Here is an 18567-nt window from a genome sequence, read left to right as displayed (position 1 = left end):
GGAAGCCAAAATGCCATCATGAATACAACCAAAGTAAACCGGTAAAACAAAATAAACGCTTTCTGTTGCTACAATGAGTTCTGCAGGGTCAAAAGAGTTCAAAAGTTCTCTTTGTGCAATAAAACAGAGGTCTCATCTCTATATAGACCTCACGTGACCGGGTATCTACAATGCAGTCACTGGCAACACACGTCACTAAGAATCCATCAAGGATGATAATTTTATTCGACAGTAGCAAAATCGATATCCAGAACACCGCTCGCCTATCCAAATAACGCCCTAAGGGTATAACAACAGGATGGCAGCCCGTGCCAGTCATCATTCCCATATGCTCCAGACCATTATTCAACCACTCAAGCAAAAAATATCTTCAACACTCCATAGGTCCTTTTCACCCTCACCTTTTGGAGGGATTTCTCGACATCCACCAATGTCTGCACTAAATGCCCTTGCGTACTCCCGGGCTTCGTGTTCAGCTTCCTGGTCGGATAGCTTCTCCCCATTGTAAGACAAAAGCGGCAGAGAGCTAAGGTCTGGAAGGTGCTGTGGGAGCTTATGCAGGAGAGTGGTCAAAGTCGACGCTTTGGATACAGGCCTCTCAATGGATCCAAGTTCCAAGACTGTGTCTTCGGTGAGTTTATGTTCTATATCAAGGGCGACGTCGTTTGGTTCGGAATCTGGCGAGTCATGAAAGACAAACTCCTCGGGAGGCTGATAGAGTTCATTATGGACCGTTGCCAAGGAGAAGGCCTGCGTGGCTGGAAAGGACGGGTAGAGCATGTAATATCCCCTGGCCCGAATCAACTCCAGCAGATTCTCCATAAACGCCGGGAATTTCTTCGAGATGATCTTCGTCCGCGGAACTTCATCCGAAGAGCGACGGGCTAGAAGACGATTTGACAGAAACGAATGAAACTCGGCCCATTTATCACCAAAGTATAACGCTGCATTACTGTTTGGCATCTGCCAGCGGAAAAAGGGTATATCAGAGGATGAGGAAGGCACGATCAAGGGACTGCTGTCAGTAGGTTTCGAAGATGGGAGCTCGAGAGATATCCCAAGTAGTTGAGAAGATTCGTTCACAGCCTGGGTCGAGTATCGGTACTTCAAAATGGTATATTTCAGATAATGGAAAAAGGACGGAGAGAGCTCCGTCTGCGGAGAGAGCACGAGGACGTGGGTCATATTGGGATCCCTAGGGTAGAAGGATTCGACTGTTCGGACAGCGGATTCTTCTGGTGTCATGTAATGAGGCTGGACATGGCGACGAAGCGTTATCCTCTCTGAGGACCGGGCTGGCCAATTCATACTCATAAGGAAATCAAGTAAAGACGGATCGGTATGGGGCGGTAATTCAATGGTCAAAGCGGGCGTAGAACCCAAATAGTCAGCCTTCTCGAGAGACTTCAGTAGTCTGATTAGAGACCCGGAAGATTCCGAAGGCGCATGTACGACCATCTCAACATGGACTTTATCCCAAGCTGCGACCAAGTGTTAGCGACTTGAATGCTATAAGACCAACAGAGACGGATGACTTCTGATCGCATACCTTTGAGAGAATTGCTGTCCAAGTTGGATATCCACATAAGATCTTTAGCCCTGACAGAGAGACCAATGAGAGGAATTCCTCTCTGTTCCGTCCTTTGTTTGATACCTTTCCAGAAAAAAGAGTCGTCCCGAGACTCGTCATGGGCTATGACAACCTTCGGATTCAGAAGCGCTTTTATGTAGTCCAGGCCGGCCCTAACAGAGGCCTCCATGCGGGCGTCCGTAGACCATGTCGCATAATCGGGGCGGCTGTCTAGAAGAACAAATAATGTCAGGATCAATGGACGTCTGTCCAGGGACGAGAGAGGAACTCACCATGCCAATATAGAGGGCAGCTTTCGTCGCTAATACCATTCACGCGTTGTATGCCCTCGATCGATACCTCGTCCCGTCCCATTAATGCAAAGTGAACCGTATTTGTCTGTTGGCGAGCCATTTCGCAGGCAAGTGGTATGAGGTCGGCAGCGCTTTGTAGATCGGAAGCCGCAAAGAGCACGCCGCGATTGTCTTCCGGACGATGAGACGACGGTCGCGCACGATAAAGCGACTTCGCGAGATGAGGGTACTTGACCGGTCCATTATAATAGTACTTCTCCGCGTCACCCACTGCGTCTTTATCTCTTGGTGGTGGGCGCGCAGCCGACACCGGAGACTGGATGGACCAGCCGTTCTGTCCAGTCGCGAATCGAGGATCATAGCGCTCTATGGCTGGCTGGAGGTCGGTTGGCATATTCTTGAAGAAGAGATAAAGCAGGTAGACGCCAATGAGGGCTAGCAATAATCGGCGCCGTCGAGGGAACCTCCATGTTGGAAGAGATGGGGCTTTCACGCGGCCAGGAACAGGTCGATGGTCGTCATCTTTCTTCCCAAGCTCCTCGTCGGCAACGAAGGCCCTCCTAGAGACAGGCATCGTTGGCGCATGTGCAATCCTGCTCCTTGGGAGCTTTGGGGATCATATCATTGCATTATTGCCATGTCTTGATGATAACCAAGCGTGTGACGAAGCGGCTGCTGATGGCGTCTGTTGCTTGCGGAGAGCTGCGCGCTTAATCAACTGACTTCCCGAAGCCGCACAGCCACTTCAAGTGCAACATCCTTGGCATCTGCACGTTCGAAGAGAACAGATAAAATAATTCTACTATTTAAGGGATACAGACAGCTCCATCATATTGCGGAACAGTCCGAAAGAAAGAGAAATCTTAACCTAGGTTGGCTTCATTCTAAGTTCCTGAACTGACCGCCTCCGGTCAAGGCGGCATGTTGTCCTGTCAATCTCCATAGTCAGAAAACACGCTATATTAAACGGAAAGCATCTGGCCATGGATGAGATGGAGATAGAGAACGCAGAGCCACGTGGGACCAAGCGCTCAGCCACCGAAGCTGGGCTGCCTTCAGGACCTCCCCGAAGAATCCAGGTTAGTAGTGCATTCAAAACATCTCGAGACGATTTTCCTGGTTCTAAAACAGCCAGGCACTCGATCCAGATGTTGTCAATAAAATCGCAGCCGGGGAGATTATCGTGGCTCCCATGCATGCGCTGAAGGAGCTAATCGAGAACTCGGTGGATGCAGGGTCCACGTCGATTGAGATCTTGGTCAAGGACGGCGGCCTGAAGCTCCTCCAGATTACGGACAATGGACATGGGATAGATGTGAGTTGTCATCACCGTACAGGAGAGCTGGACACTGACCAGAAGTCGTAGCCGGATGATCTCCCTATCCTCTGCGAGAGGTTCACAACCTCTAAATTGAAGTCCTTCGAGGACCTCTCTACCATTGGCACATATGGATTCCGCGGCGAGGCTCTCGCCAGCATCAGCCATATCGCCCATCTCACTGTAACCACGAAAACTGCCAATTCAAGCTGTGCTTGGAGGGCACACTACAGTGATGGGAAGCTTATTCCAGCCAAGCCTGGCCAGAGTGCCAAACCCAAGCCTACCGCTGGACGCGGGGGCACTCAGATTACTGTAAGTTCCTGACCCCAGAATAATGCTGTCTGACATCCAGTTGACCTGAAGGAGGTCGAGGACCTATTCTACAATGTCCCGACTCGCCGTCGAGCATTCAGATCGGCCAGCGAAGAGTACGCCAAGATCTTGGACGTGGTTGGCCGCTACGCTATTCACTGCTCGGGAGTGGCATTTTCGTGTAAAAAGCACGGCGACTCCGGAGTCAGCATCTCCACGGCGGCGAACTCAAGTATCATCGACCGGATTCGTCAAATCCATGGCAGCGCCGTGGCCAACGAATTGATAGAGTTCAGGGTCGAGGACAATAAGAAGTTGGGTTTCAAGGCCTCCGGTTATGTCACCAACGCGAACTACCATGTCAAACGGACCGTGATCCTCTTGTTCATCAACCACCGCTCCGTGGAGTCTTCTGCTCTTCGGAAAGCTGTCGAGCAGACGTATTCAACCTTTCTCCCGAAGGGAGGCCATCCATTCGCCTACATTGACTTGGAAATCGAGCCGCAGCGGGTGGACGTCAACGTCCATCCTACAAAACGCGAGGTGAACTTCCTCAATGAGGACGAGATCATCGAGTTGATCTGCAGCGAAATCCGGTCGAAGCTGGCGCAGGTGGACTCGAGTCGGACTTTCATGACCCAGACTCTCCTCCCTGGGGCCAGGGTCCCTGAAGATGCAGCAGCTGCGAGCAGTACCGAGAAAGCAGGTCGCCGAACGGCGACAGCGTCTCAGAAGCCATATGAGCATAACCTTGTCCGCACGGACGCGAGGATGCGGAAGATCACCTCGATGTTACCGTCCGCGACTCAAAGCCGGCCAGATGGCGACGGCGCTACTACTGCTGCAGACGACGGGTTGCACTACGAGACCACCGACCGCGAACCTCTTCGAATCGGCCTCACGTCAGTGAAGAACCTCCGCGCCGCTGTTCGCGCGGCCATGCACAACGGGTTAACCGAGATGTTTGCCACGCATACGTACGTTGGTCTCGTCGATGAGCGACGGAGGATTGCAGCTATCCAGTCTGGAGTGAAACTGTATCTCGTCGACTACGGAATGATATGCAACGAGTTCTTCTACCAGGTGGGGCTTACAGACTTTGGCAATTTCGGAGTCATCAAGCTGGACCCGGCACCGAAGCTTATTGATCTGCTCAAAATCGCTGCCGAGGCAGAACGAGAAGAACACGCGAGGCTTCAGCGGGAAGCCGACAGCACCAGCGACAGCGAGGACATCTTCGCTCAGGCTCCGGAGATGGTCGCAAAGACACTCATCGATCGCCGCGACATGCTGGACGAGTACTTTTCTCTGCAGATCTCCGAAGATGGGGAGCTCCTTTCGATCCCGCTCATGCTGAAGGGGTACGTCCCGTCGCTGGCGAAGCTGCCGCGGTTTCTACTCCGGCTGGGACCGTACGTCAACTGGACAAGCGAGGAAGAGTGCTTCCGCACGTTCCTACGGGAACTCGCTGCGTTCTACACTCCTGAGCAACTTCCTACCGCTCGGAGGAAATCCGGAGAGGGGAAACATGACCTACCTCCTCAGAACGATGAGGCTGCTGCTGGAGCCCCTCCTGACCCTGTATCTAAAGAAGAAGAAGAAGAAGACTCAACAATAACCTCCCGCCGAACCCAACTCTCCCGAATGCTGGAACACGTCATCTTCCCAGCTGTGCGCGCACGACTAGTCGCGACAGCATCCCTCCTGAACGGCGTCGTGGAAGTCGCCGATCTGAAAGGACTCTATCGGGTTTTTGAGCGATGTTAATCGGTTCGTTAATCAGTTTGATTACTGGGTTGCTAAATAGAGGTTGTGGAATTGATCAGGTTTATATTTGGTATTTCTTCACCTGTTTTAATCTATTATCTATTTTATCCGCCCATCGTCGTCATCCTTCATTTTTTTTTTCTCAAGACTGCTTGTACGGTATGTATGGATGTATGGATACGTGGAACACTCATGAATGAAAAAGAGAGGAGATCAATCTGGTAATATAATATAATAGTCTTAGACTGTACTTTAACTCCTTACTCTTTTAAATTAAAACAAGTTAAATAAAAAAAATAGCTAGCTTCTGGCTAAAATTCAACCCAATCTCAGCACAGGATCGCCAAGTAAGTAAATAAATACCTACCTACCTACCTAGTTAGATATACCTAAACCATTATCATTAATTACCATGTCCACGTGAAAGGAGTCTTGAGTTGAGGCACCTAGCCTAGGTTGGTTGGTAGGTAGGTAGGTAAATCGTTATAGCTGCATGCAGAGAGAGTCGCTGATAGGTATCTAAAAACACTGGATGGATGCATTGGTCATCAGGGGGACTACATACCTAGGTAAATAATAGAAAGAAAAAAAGAAAAAAAAAGGAAAAGAAATCTTGAACCGTTGCTGGTTGACGCGAAAATTTAATTTAATTTTTATAGCATTTTCTCCTCTAGACAGATAAAAAACAACATACGTACTCCATACATACATATCAGATCGGACCAAGTCAATAGTTGAATAACCTAAAAAAGAAAAGGAAGATAAGATAGACATACAAATTAATCAGACATAGCCAAAAAAAAGAATGGCAAATATTATTATGTTTGTGTTTTGTCATTGTTTGGTCGTCAATATGAAAAAAACCTAAGTCAGACTCCTTTGACCAGAATATAACTAGGACCAGAAACAGCAACCAGAAACCAGACAGGACCAGACGCCAGAGTGAAAGAGAGAGCGATAGAGAGAGCTCCCTTTCGAAAGATAATCACAGAATCGAACAAACCTAGGTCATCCATCCATCTATCAAATCCGTCAAATCCGTCAAAACCGTGAAATCCATCAATTCATTCAATCAAATCCATCAATCCATCAAATCAAATCATTCATCCATGGTCACGTTGGACATCCAACCCGTTCAGTTCCGTTCATATCATATCATTCCGCGTGAGAAGATTGATTCGTCCATTAAAACAGATTGCATCAGTGATGGCAGTATTAGAGCGATGCTGACACCAAAATATATATATATCGGTCACTAGATCTTAGATCTTCAGGGTAGAAGTCAGAAACAGGCAGCCAGGCTGATCGGCACTACTACTGCCTCGAATAGGGCTTGTTCATCAAGGCGATTTCGCGCGCGATAGTAGCCCACTCGAGCTCTCGTCTCAGCGGCTGCTTTCGTTTCTCCAATTGCAGTTCTTCCCATTTCAGAAGTTCATACCTGTTGCCCTCGTCAGTTCGGCGAATAGAGAGGAAAGAGACACGTAAAGGCGACAAGGGTAAACGACGACATACACAAAGCGAAGATGTGGCTGAATGATCACATTGAGCCGTCTAGCACGAACAAAACAACTGTTCATAGGTCAGCATAATCTATCAGGACATATTTGCAGCCGTTCAACTTACTATGCTCTTGGAAGTGACAGTCCCAGAGATGCCATTACTTCCGCTATACAGATAGTTGCCGACCTCGAAACGCCAACTCGACAGTGTACTAAAGTTGCCAGCCCATCCGATTTTCCCTTTTCTGTCGACGAAATGTCGAATTAGCCGTGGCCTTATTGAAAACAAACAAAACTACCTACCAATGAATCCCAAACATCTATCAAACTCCTGAGTCAACGGATCTATCCCATTATCCTGAACCTGGTCGATAAACATCAAATTCTCTGCTCCCCATTTCTTGACTTCAGCGTCAGTCCACGACACCGGTTCGCCGATGCTGAGGATTCGCCTGATGCCAATTGCCCACAGGAGCTCCGGGTTGTTGGCGTGCGCCAGATTGCCCAGGTACATGTACGGCAAGATCCGGCTCGGGAGAGACCCATCCATCCTGTCCAGCCAAGCTGGCTCTGATATGCGGGACAGATTCAGACCCTGCGCAGCTGGACTCTCATGAAGCAATCTGGCCTGAATGGTCCGCAAGAAGGTAACATCTGAAGGATAAGCGAAGAAGTTGCGCCCCTTTTCACAGTGAAGCCTGAGCCAGGCTTCGTGGACGGGAACTCCCTCGGCAAAGACGAAATATGCGATCGCCAACAGTGAACTCTCCGTGTAGCCATCTGCACAGTGAATCAGGATCTTATGAGGAGTCTTCTGCAAAGACTCCATTAGAGTGTCGCCGTCAGCATCCACCTCTGATTCTGTCTCCTCAGGATTCGCAAGATAGTATATCCAGCGGATCGTATTGACAAAATCATCCACATCTCGATTCTGGTCGGACGGTGGTATGATGCTCCCCGAAGATGGAAATTGCATCAATAGCCGCTGATGGGGGCTACTCTCAAGCTGATGATTGATCTGATCCAGGACCCGAGGGCCAGGAATACTGGCCAGATCACTAGCCTCGATCAACACATCGAAATCTTCCGTCTCGACCTGTGCACTCTCTCCTGGCGTCAGAAGGACGTCCGGACTCGGGCCCAGCCACACGTTGTTTGAGATTTCTGACGCTTTCGACATGTTGCACATTTCAATTCGTTCCCATTGGACTGTAACCGGTTAGGTTTCTTTCTCCAGCAGAGGCCCATCGATCTTACAGAAATCCATCACATTGCCCGTGATCTTTCCCTCAGAATCGACAGACACAAGGTGAGGGTATTCTTTCTCGATATCCTGGAAGGAGCCTGTCTTCGATTAGCCGTCTCTCAAAGAAAAGGGGCAGAGAGAGAGAGAGAGAGAATAAACTTTTCTGGGAGAACTTACTTGAGAGTACAAAGGTATTAAAAAGAGGAGTCTCTTGAGCCGGATCATGCACTTTCCTCCAGTTTATCTGTGCTCGAGCCAATTTCTCCGCTACGTGCAGCAGCTGGAGTTTATCGACCCCATCTCCGTAGACCACAATATCAGACAGGGGAGCCAGCTTCGCGGTCTGAATCTGAAAATTGCGAACTGAAAAGCCATCAGGAGGGTCCGCTTCGATGAATGTAGAGCCCGAAGGCGCCAGCACTTCCTCTAGCAAAACTGCTCCTTTGAGCCGTGACTTAGTCAAGTCACTGTTGGCACTGACAAGAGTGATGGATCGCAAGCATTTCGGAATCCGTCGAAGAGACCGTTTTCGATTGACGAAGAAAGCCAGTTGTGTGGCATTTTCGGGATGGAGTCCATGAAGCCATGGAAAGACTTGGTTGGGCTCCGGCAACGGCTGTGCAGCCAAGTGATCGAGAGCAGCAGAGAGCGTGGCACCATCGATCTCATATACCGGGAGAGACTTGGATACCTTGATGAAGCGATCCGGTGGATATAGTAACGATGACGGAGCATTGCGGGCGGCCTTTACATGAGATTCCCGTTGCGGGGCCGGGCCCGAGGGACAGATGGGGATATGCTTGTTTGGGATCGGAGTTGGAGTCTGTGAACGAGCATTCAAACTTAATGCCGGAGATACGGGAGGGGGCGTGGAAGAGTGTCGGACCGATTGTTGCTGGACAACAACTGTCGCCATTGCCGCGGGTTCTCGTGGTTACTTTCTCCTCCTTGCGAATTGCAGCGACTATTGTCCACAGCCTGGCTGCGGGTTGCGATGAAGCCGTCGCTCACGTGTAGAGGAGCAGAGAAGCAATGCGATCACATCCTCCGCAACAACCGCATAGAAATAAGATGCGATAAAGCAGAAAACGTCTATCGCTCTGTGCTGTCAATAAGGCTTTCGTTTGCTCTCAGAACTGACGTCTTGTCCGTCAGCAACAGTCGCGACAGATATAAAGCAGGCGGGGGACTTGTACTGTAATCGCGAAACACGCATTGATTGTATAGTACAGCTATCTGAGAGATGAGAGAGCGCTACTTACTGGAATTGGAGACCTCGTTATTAACAATCTCTTTCAGACAAAGAGCTAGACAGGAAGACTCGACAATAACAATGGGAGAACAATGCTTATGCGAATCGCAAGCCCAAGCCCAGCTGTCAAGGCGGGGGTGGTTTCAGTGACGGGCTCACGTTCCGACGCGCGCTCGACTAATGAGTCTAAGCCTGTGGAGGTGCGATAAGGCTCGAATGCACTAGATAAGGAGCTACCTCGGCCAGAAAGCGAAGAAGAATAACGAGCAGGTAAGGAGAGTCGATGGGATATAATAGACCCAAGATAAGAAGAGCAGCAAGGCAGGACTCTGGCCTTTGAGGTCGAGGTCGAGGGAGGGCTGTGAGAGGGGTTGGCTATGAGTGGCCGTCACGCCGTGGACTGCCTATCCTGTCAAGAGCCAACAAAAGGGGCCCTGGACAAGCAGTCACTGTCAAGCAGGGATGGCGGGTTCTGGCTTCCGACTGTAAACAAGGCCCATTTGGTGCTGCACAAGGCCACTGGACTGACTACGGCTTCCATACATTTGCTATGCAGCTCTGCTTTTCTACTGTATACAACTGGCCTGCTACCACACTACTGCCCGATGGTGACTGCGGTGGAGGGAGCTGTTTGCGGCGATTCGCGATGGGAGAATGCCCAGCTGGCAGCAGCAGCAACAGCACCGTCACGCAGGTTGCCCACTCCTACCTAGGTAGCCGCGACAACCCCGCGCGCCTGCCCAATCGGGACTCTGGGCGCCCCATCGGACTAGGCCCAGGCCCGACCGTGGAAACGAGAGCAGTGCTAGCGCATCCGCTGGGCCCAGTGAGATGCTGCCCGCTATCTCTGAGTGCAGTCACGGTGGCAAGGACCCCCGTCTGCCAGCTGTATCTGCACGAATGACACATAAGAAGCCAGAAAAATCAAATCAAATCCATCAATCAGTCAACCTCCCGGGGGAAAATCTACATAATCTTGGTCTACTCTTACCGTCAGGAGGGGTGATTGTCAGAAGGCAGGACAGGGTCCAGTAGCTTGGGAAATTCCCGGGCCATCACATATTATTCTTACACTTCGTCACGTTCAACGAGGATAGACGCTAACAATCTTCTTGTTGGCTAGTCGCCAAAGACACGCGACCTTCAATGTGTGGATGCACCGCTGACAGGTGCTGGCGACTTGGGAGGGGCCTTCGAACCTCGGGTTCGCATCCGGATCCACTCGCGAAACGTTTCCCTAGCCAGACATGGACATGCTTCATGCTTCATGCTGGTCTGGGCGAAAACGTCATCATCGAGCTTGTAGCACATAGGACATCATTGCTATTGTTTCCTGTCCTTTGGGCAGTTCTTCAGAAAGTTCGATGCAGTTCTGATGCCCTCTTGTTTTCAACAGTTTCCTTCCTCCTTGGAGCAATTCTTAGTCTTCCTGTGCCGACAGATAAAAGACCTAGTCAAGGTGCATGGAGATCGAGTTATGTGGCAATATCTTGCTTCATTATCTCATTTTCCTTTGTTCTTTTTTTTTCTGTTGTTGTTGTGCCTGTGGATACCATTATTGGCCTGTCTTGAGTGACCTATGTACTCCGTAGACGGTCTCCATGGGCGAATCAAGCCCGCTTATGCAGGTGGTATCACTCACTCCATCGAGACCGTTCGAGACAGCAAGTCTGGGATGGCGCGTGGCTGAAACACAGAGAGCATTCGGACATACGCTGTCTAAGAGTTGTTTGGTATGAGGATCTCCACGTTCTCGAATTGCTTCAAGCGAACTGCTTCAGTGCATGCCACCACCATCAACATCGTAGCGAGCGGGTGGGTCGCGAGAGGAGATCCAAGCTCCAACCAACCCCGCAGTGGTTCCCTTGCCGAGAATGGTTAGTACAAGACGCTTTAAAGCGCCAAGCGGGGCTTGGCAATGCCATTAGATAATCAGCATCAAGTGTCAACAATGCTGGATCAGTCCGCTTCAACGGTTTGTAAAACGTCAAATTCGACGGTATTTGGAAGAGGCTGCATTAGTTTGGTAATTGTCACCCGTATGCCTTTTCTTTCAACTCATCAGCTAGCCTCAACAAATAAAACCGGGCCATGTCAGGCGGAAGTCCGTCGAAGGAACGTGCGATCTTCTCCACGTCGTTGCGGCCTTTCTCATACGCCTGTAGGTCACGGTTGGCATACACGTCTCTACCGGCCGCATATCCTTTGGACAGGTTGCGGAAGAAGACATTCACAGCAATGCTCACACCCCCCACGGGAGATGTCGTATGCAGCCACAATGGGGGGATGAACAGAATGTCGCCAGGTTTCAAGATCGCTTCGTGTGGTGATGTGTGCGGAATCGAAGCAATGCTTCCGTCAGTCACATTCTGGAATATATCAATGGTAGAGCTTGATGCTCCCGGAGGCAATTGCAGGTATTGTACGTCGGATGGAGGGTACAAAATGAGTCGCTTTTGACCCTGGATCTGGCAGAGAACATTCGCCATGACCTGTAGCAAAAACAATTATCAGTAGTTCTTCAAAAGAAAACATAACCTATTTGCTTTTAATCCGTGTCTCACTCACATCGTAATGGAGCCACATTGTGACAGGCCCGGATATCCGCAGTGGAGAGCTATGAGCATTCTCCTCAGCGAACGCCAGCTGGGGAGGAAGGTGAAAATCATCTTTCAACTCGGGAAAATCCTCGGCCAGGTTGGCAGGACGTTTCGTCGGCTGATCTGCCGAAATCGATCGCAGATACTGGCGACTACCGGCATACACTTCTTCCAGAAAGGAACCGAAGTCCTTGGTGACATAGGAGAAATTCTTCTTCAGGAAATTCATATGATCCGAGCGAGCCTCATGGACCACAACCTAGACAATTTCTCTGTTTTAGCATATCAAAGGTCCAATGTCTGGAGCAGGGATGTGCACGTACCTTGCGGTCAAAGCCAATTGTTCTAATCAAGTAGTCTTTTGACCAGATCTCCGTGCAGCGCCCGAGGTCCGCTTCTGGGATGACTACCGGCCTGGACTGGGTAATAATTTCTTGAAACTCTGCGGGGGTTCTGATAATTCGCCTTGGAATCTGTTTGATTTCAGTCATATCCGCTGGTTCCTGGGGGGTAGGCTGTGGCGCCGGTTTTGGTGTGCTCTCGTCTGAGGTCGCCGGTTCTCGCAGCATAACCCACAGGTTCTCGCGGTCGGATGCTGCATCCTGCAGCTGCCACGTGCCGTCGTTCCAAAAGGTTCCGAATGAGAAGCAAACTGCTCCGCCGCCTAGAACCACCACTTCCGAAGGACCTGTAGCGCAGGAGACATGGCCAATCAGGAGCGGACGAGATGATTCGCACCCAATACCTCCGATAGCAGACAATATAGTTTCAGTCCACGGCGTATCAGAAGACTGACAGCGTATCAATTCCTGTGTGTTGAGAACCATGATCTCGTAGTTGGCAGGAAGAACGCCCTGGGTACCAATACCACCGATTATTACCAAACCATATGTAGTCATGTTCGCTGTTGCTCCGAACCTGCCCACGAACTTGGCCAGATGTGTAGCAACCTGAAGTTTCTCGCTCTGGTCAATTGCTTCTATTACCCTTGATCCATCACTGCGTTCAGACACCGTCCACATCCAGAAATCGTCAAGAACTACCCCGTCCTGCGTCATGCCTCCAAATAAAACCCCAGAGCAACCATCTATACTTTCCATGGACGCACCAAAACGGGCAGGAGGCTTCTGGCCAGCTACTTCAAGTCTCTTCCATCCAGTTCGAGCATGCCAAAGTAACCAATCGTTCAGAACGTCGCCGTTATCAGACTTGCCGCCGTAAACCAAAACGTAATCCTCCTTGTCGCTGAGATGCAGGCGAGTCGCACAATGTCTGAAGCGAGAGGAGGGAAGAGGATAACTCTCTGTCCACACATCACCCTGCCTAAGCCAGCAGTCGCTCAGGACCGCTGTAGGAGAATTGCGACCTCCAACAAGGAGACAATTGCCATTGCGTAGTGCAGTTACCGTATGGCACATCCGTGCAGGGATTTCTGGCGGGGGTAGAGGCCGAAGCGGGGTCTTGACACTGTCAGAACTGGTGTAGACGTCTGTCGATAAAAGACGAGATTTGCTCCCTAGACCGCCATGCACACCCAGTGACTTGGGGCTATCCGGAATAATAGCACCGTATCGCCGCTGGCCGCCGCAAGTTGCAGGGCATTGTCGGAGAAATGTCAAGGGGAGGCGGGAAGTTGTTTGTAGATCAGATGATGGCGCTTGCCTTGAGCAACCGTTCTGGACGCCTTCTTTTGTAGAAGCGGAAAGAAGGAAGTAGTGGGAGGCAAAGAGTGCAAACTCTTCCCATTCATCGAATGGCTCAACCGTATCCAGAGAGATTCTCCGCGAACTGCTTAGGAAAGAGTTGTCATTCCAGACATCCCATAGACTCCGTGCGCATGCCTGTCTCCAGCCTGCATCGGTAAAGCGTTTCTCCTGATCCCTCAGAGTCGGGTACTTATGGATGGAATGGAGGGGCGCCTGAAGTTTGTTGAAGTGCTTCATCATAGTGGCGGCGAAGGGGTGATCGGGCCCATCTGGGAAGAACTGTTCTAAGAGACAGAATCGGACGTCTTTACACTTGTCAGCCTGCGTTCTGTCCCAGCTTCTGATCTCAGAATTCGGCTCTGACCTTTACCAAGTTTTGGTATCCAAGAGATGAGTGCATCTGCAGACTCGACGTCCATGTAGGTAAGGGACACTTCGGCGATGCAGAGAATCGAGGGCTGAGAGGATGCAATCGCAGTTTTCAATCCTTCCTCCAGTTTCTTCAGGTTCTTTAGGTCGCAACCAATGGCAATGTAGTGCATGCTGCGCATCAGCATGGTGCTCTGTTCGGGGAACATCTCCACATCCCCAAGTACGTCCCTGAGTTCCTTGGTCTGCTGGATCATGCTCATCTTCGTGGCCATGAGCTTCTCGTAATCGATATCAACGAATATCGCATTCCTACACAGTGATTGTTCGCTGCTGAGGAACTGAAAGGGAAGCGGGTCACTACGATGATTGCCTCAGCCTACGTCCCATTATCCGACAAGTCTTCACCTATCCACTCACTAGCCACATCCAAGGTTAAGAACAAATTTGGGGTTTTCCGATGGCTCCTCCAAGAAATGTCGAACAGTCTCTGCGACAGCATACATTCGCAGCCAGTATCCTCGATTAATCAACGGGGCGCGTCTCTGGGGCTTCTTCACAAAGTACCGGAAGAAATGAGGCTGGGGGTAGTAACGAAGTTCCACGCTGCGCTTCGACACAATACTGCTGTTATTCGTCTGACAGACAAATTTCGAATTGTCAGCGAACTATCGATCTGAAAGTTGAAGCGGGAGAAAGACCACACTCACCCCCATGACCAGGTCCGCCTCCCTCTCAGCCTTCGTACTCACCCCAGCCATGGCTGATTTTCCGGTTGAAAACATGGCTGCGTACAGATGTCCTGTCAAACAGCAGCAAGGCTGGCTGTTGTGTGCAAATTCAAATTCTCCATCGAAACGCCGATCCTGCAGCGGAACGCAATCAAGGTGTGGTCCAAGCGTCGGAGCTCGCGAGTCATTCTCCTTCAGTGGAGCCGCGCGGTTGGAACGGGGAACACCGCCGCCACACGCGCGAACTCCCATCGGTGGTCACCTGAACCGTCGACTCCCCAGACATGAGGCTTCTTCTCTTCATGTTTCTGTAAAGCACCCTCATCCAACTCCTGAATCCCGACGTCTTGTTATGGGACGGTTGTAACCCCTCTCCCCATTTGATTGGTGAAGCGGGGTACCTTGGTAAAGAAGAGCGTCACCCACCAGGAAGCATTCTGCGCTGGAACCACTCTCTGCTACACTGTAGCATGCACTCTGCAAGATGTCTATGAACTTTGTGACGTTTAACCAGGACTACAGCTATCTTGCTGTTGGTACGAGACTTGTTCCTCCTACCTCTGCAACTGCTCACTCTTGCTAGGTACATCGAAAGGGTTCCGCATCTTTACGACAGATCCATTCGCCAAGAGCTATGAAACCAAGGAAGGAAACATAGCAATACTAGAGATGTTGTTCTCAACATCTCTCGTTGCGCTCATTTTGTCACCCCGACGGCTTCAAATCACAAACACCAAGGTCAGTCATGGTGTTTCTCTATTATTTTTTTTTCCCTCTTTCTTTTCACCTGAGAAAATGCGTAATCAATATGAACGGCATAAATTGACACTTGTGCTACAGCGGCAATCGACCATCTGTGAACTTACGTTTCCGACCACGGTGCTAGCTGTGAAATTGAACCGCAAAAGACTGGTCATTGTCCTCGAGGACCAGATCTATCTCTACGATATTCAGACTATGAAGCTGCTGTATACAATAGAAACGTCACCGAATCCAAATGGTAGGTCTGATGCTGCACGTCTCTACCTGGTTAATTCATCCCCTAATCTCCCCTGCAGCCATTTGTGCGTTGTCGCCGTCTTCCGAGAATTGCTATCTTGCGTATCCACTGCCGCAGAAGGCTCCTCCCTCTTCATTTGCGCCTCCCGCGCATGCGCCTCCGGGGAGCACTCATATATCGCCCACAAGCGGAGACGTCCTTATTTTTGACACATTGAAGCTGGAAGCCATCAACGTTGTCGAAGCGCATCGATCTCCGTTGTCATGTATCACATTAAACAGCGAGGGCACGCTTCTGGCCACCGCCTCAGACAAAGGGACGATCATCCGAGTGTTTTCTGTCCCTGATGGTCACAAGCTTTATCAGTTCCGACGAGGGTCCATGCCCTCGAGAATATACAGCATGTCATTCAACACGACCTCGACTCTTCTTTGCGTCTCGTCTGCCACAGAGACCATCCATATCTTTAAACTGAGCAACCAAGGCTCCTCTGAGGGAAGTTCTGGTTCCACTACCCGTGAGAGGACCCTCAGTCAAAGTTCTGCAGGTTATTCGCCCTCTGCAGAAGACACACCTGCCGATACGGAGGTGTCGGACTTTGCATCAAGGAAGCACAACGGGACACTTATGGGAATGATCCGGCGGACCTCGCAAAACGTCGGAAACACCTTTGCCGCCACGGTTGGAGGCTATCTCCCGAAAGGTGTGAGCGAAATGTGGGAGCCAGCGCGTGACTTTGCCTGGATTAAACTTCCCAAGTCGAGCCATGGATACGGCGGAAGTGCGAGTTCAGGCCCCGTAAGAAGTGTCGTGGCCATGAGCAGCAATACCCCTCAGGTGATGGTGGTGACGAGTGAGGGTAATTTCTATGTCTTCAATATCGACCTTTCCAAGGGGGGAGAAGGGACGTTGACGAAACAATATTCGTAAGTTATCGTCGTTCCTTGCTGATCCGAATTCAGTTATTTACTTGTGATTTCTCATCAGTGTACTTGACACAAACGACAAACTTGGAGCATCCGCGATGGATTATTGACTGTAACGAGTTCCACTGTCCTCGCAATCGTATTCTTTAGCAATGGTGCATGCCTGATGCAGGCGAATTATATATTCTATTCCGGCATCGTGCTCTCGGAGTCTTGGGGCAATTCTTGTTTGGGACGGTACTGTACTTTCTATTCTTTTTTTTCTTGTTGTTTCCCTTTTCTTCTTTTTGTTTGACAATGAGTCTTCCATTTATGGTGCGAACTTTATGGACTTGGCTAGTCTTGTCAGGTTGTTCATTGGGGTTTTGTTGAAATGACATTGTTGCAGTCATGAGAATGGCAGTCATTGAGCGAGGCCTTTGAAGCAGTCAATTTTTTTAACCTCTTTTCTGAACTTGAGATGTTATGCACGAGCCCGTGAGTGTAGCGTAGATTTCTGTCTTCCCTAACAGTATCGTTCGCGACGGGTTCACGCCTGATGGATGTGGATGGCATTATATGTCGCAGCATTCTTGTTGTAGGGAAGAGTCTGTAGAGGAACTAGAGGATATTTCGCCTGTCTTCTTTTCCCGTCAAGGGAAAAAAAAATCGAAATTGTTCGCCTTGGGATATTTACCCTCCTGATCACCGTCTCAGGTATCCATGCAGCGGTTACTTTTTATGAGACATGCAAGAACCCGAGGCTCAGTACTGTAGGTCTGTCCAATTACTCCTATCTTTCCACGAAATAGTATATACATAACAGTACCATCGTGTTTGCACCAATGCACACATCCGGGAAAATCCCCCTTCAGTCGCATGCCGCATTCCTGTACAGATTGTTCTAAAATGCGGCTTTTATCCAATGGACTTCTCTCGCAGCAGCCACTCCAGCTCCTTGACCTCTTCCGGGGTCAGAAGCTCGTTCAGCGTCTCGGCTTGCATGAAATCGTGGTCCGCAAACTCGAAGCCAGGGACGACAGTCTTGTACGACACGAACCATCAATAAAACTGACCAGATTCCAACGAAAAAAAAAAGGAGGGGTATACGTAGAAAGAGAGACATACCTCACTGATCAATAACCCATCAGACTTCGTGCCATCGTCACCATCATCCGGCAACAAGAAACTGGCCTTGAACTTGCCCCCCTCCACAATCCACTGCAGCTTCTCCCCTCGGGCGATGTCATGTCCCACAACGAACGTCTCGATGCGAGCCTTTCCGTTCTGGGCAGCTCGCTCTCCCCTCAACACCTCATCTGCGTGGATCAGCACATAGCGGCCGCGTCCTCGGTGGAGGGTATGCACCGTCCGGCCGCGGTTGCGATGAAACGCGCCCAGCGGTGACCCCGGCGTGAGATAGTAGTAGATGGTGGTGCTGGCAGAGCGGGTGGAATGGTCCTGCCCCGCGGCCAGCCGCGTGGTCGACGTCACATTCGCGGCAGGCACCTCGTATGACGTGCCGGGGTCTTTGTTATTGCTGCTAAGAAATGGATTGGGGATGTTGAGCGGATCGCGATCAGTCTCGACATAGTAGCCGCCCTCGATATGCGGCTGCAGATGGAGGAGGTCGATGGTCTGCTGGACGGCAGGCGGTTCTTGTTTGTTGCCCACGCCGCGGGACGGTGGAAAGACGGGCTTGATTTGAGAGAGGGGGACGTCTAATTGATGGGCCATCTTTTTTCCCCTCAAAAAAACCCCCTTGGCGACTTTTATACTCTGTTTCTCCCGGCTATGTCTAAGAATAAGATGTAGAATGAAGATAAAGATATTTACCTATCGAAGGAAAACCGAAAGACTACGATAAAAATGCCCCTCCTTTACGTAAGAACTAATAAGTGATGCTCCTCTTCAGCCGCAAGCGACCTACTACGTTGTAGCATACAATAAGATGGTTCTACCTAATATCTAA

At 50.2% G+C, this 18567-nt stretch overlaps 7 protein-coding genes across 7 annotated transcripts; 3 read left to right on the top strand and 4 right to left on the bottom strand.

The window, feature by feature from the left end:
* Nucleotides 1–345: 345 nt before the first annotated feature.
* On the bottom strand, nt 346–2458 carry VTN77DRAFT_2327 (uncharacterized protein; the record flags this gene model as incomplete). The annotated part of the gene is made up of 3 exons (XM_069418154.1): nt 346–1481; nt 1550–1801; nt 1864–2458. 3 exons carry the CDS (start codon nt 2456–2458, stop codon nt 346–348), a joined length of 1983 nt encoding a protein of 660 aa, XP_069279225.1.
* A 409-nt stretch (nt 2459–2867) lies between these two features.
* Nucleotides 2868–5284, top strand: VTN77DRAFT_2326 (uncharacterized protein; the record flags this gene model as incomplete). Its single annotated transcript, XM_069418153.1, has 4 exons — nt 2868–2963; nt 3020–3199; nt 3251–3517; nt 3572–5284. 4 exons carry the CDS (start codon nt 2868–2870, stop codon nt 5282–5284), a joined length of 2256 nt encoding a protein of 751 aa, XP_069279224.1.
* Nucleotides 5285–6598: 1314 nt separating this feature from the next.
* On the bottom strand, nt 6599–8948 carry VTN77DRAFT_2325 (uncharacterized protein; the record flags this gene model as incomplete). Its single annotated transcript, XM_069418152.1, has 6 exons — nt 6599–6725; nt 6800–6856; nt 6911–7031; nt 7090–7995; nt 8044–8130; nt 8210–8948. 6 exons carry the CDS (start codon nt 8946–8948, stop codon nt 6599–6601), a joined length of 2037 nt encoding a protein of 678 aa, XP_069279223.1.
* Nucleotides 8949–9930: 982 nt separating this feature from the next.
* VTN77DRAFT_2324 (uncharacterized protein) lies at nt 9931–10590 on the top strand (the record flags this gene model as incomplete). The annotated part of the gene is made up of 2 exons (XM_069418151.1): nt 9931–10110; nt 10408–10590. The coding sequence occupies 2 exons, from the start codon at nt 9931–9933 to the stop codon at nt 10588–10590; spliced, it is 363 nt and encodes a 120-aa protein (XP_069279222.1).
* A 727-nt stretch (nt 10591–11317) lies between these two features.
* VTN77DRAFT_2323 (uncharacterized protein) lies at nt 11318–14675 on the bottom strand (the record flags this gene model as incomplete). Its single annotated transcript, XM_069418150.1, has 6 exons — nt 11318–11776; nt 11853–12143; nt 12208–13895; nt 13955–14319; nt 14380–14597; nt 14670–14675. The coding sequence occupies 6 exons, from the start codon at nt 14673–14675 to the stop codon at nt 11318–11320; spliced, it is 3027 nt and encodes a 1008-aa protein (XP_069279221.1).
* Nucleotides 14676–15174: 499 nt separating this feature from the next.
* VTN77DRAFT_2322 (uncharacterized protein) lies at nt 15175–16726 on the top strand (the record flags this gene model as incomplete). Its single annotated transcript, XM_069418149.1, has 5 exons — nt 15175–15226; nt 15274–15428; nt 15531–15690; nt 15749–16616; nt 16678–16726. The coding sequence occupies 5 exons, from the start codon at nt 15175–15177 to the stop codon at nt 16724–16726; spliced, it is 1284 nt and encodes a 427-aa protein (XP_069279220.1).
* Nucleotides 16727–17513: 787 nt separating this feature from the next.
* Nucleotides 17514–18332, bottom strand: VTN77DRAFT_2321 (uncharacterized protein; the record flags this gene model as incomplete). The annotated part of the gene is made up of 2 exons (XM_069418148.1): nt 17514–17639; nt 17724–18332. 2 exons carry the CDS (start codon nt 18330–18332, stop codon nt 17514–17516), a joined length of 735 nt encoding a protein of 244 aa, XP_069279219.1.
* Nucleotides 18333–18567: the final 235 nt, after the last annotated feature.

The sequence above is a fragment of the Rasamsonia byssochlamydoides genome, assembly GCF_041956645.1.
Source record: "Rasamsonia byssochlamydoides strain NRRL 3658 unplaced genomic scaffold VTN77scaffold_18, whole genome shotgun sequence".
Classification (NCBI taxonomy): Eukaryota; Fungi; Ascomycota; class Eurotiomycetes; order Eurotiales; family Trichocomaceae; genus Rasamsonia; species Rasamsonia byssochlamydoides.
Note: the sequence above shows the minus strand (reverse complement) of the source record. Positions and strands in the feature narration are given on the sequence as shown.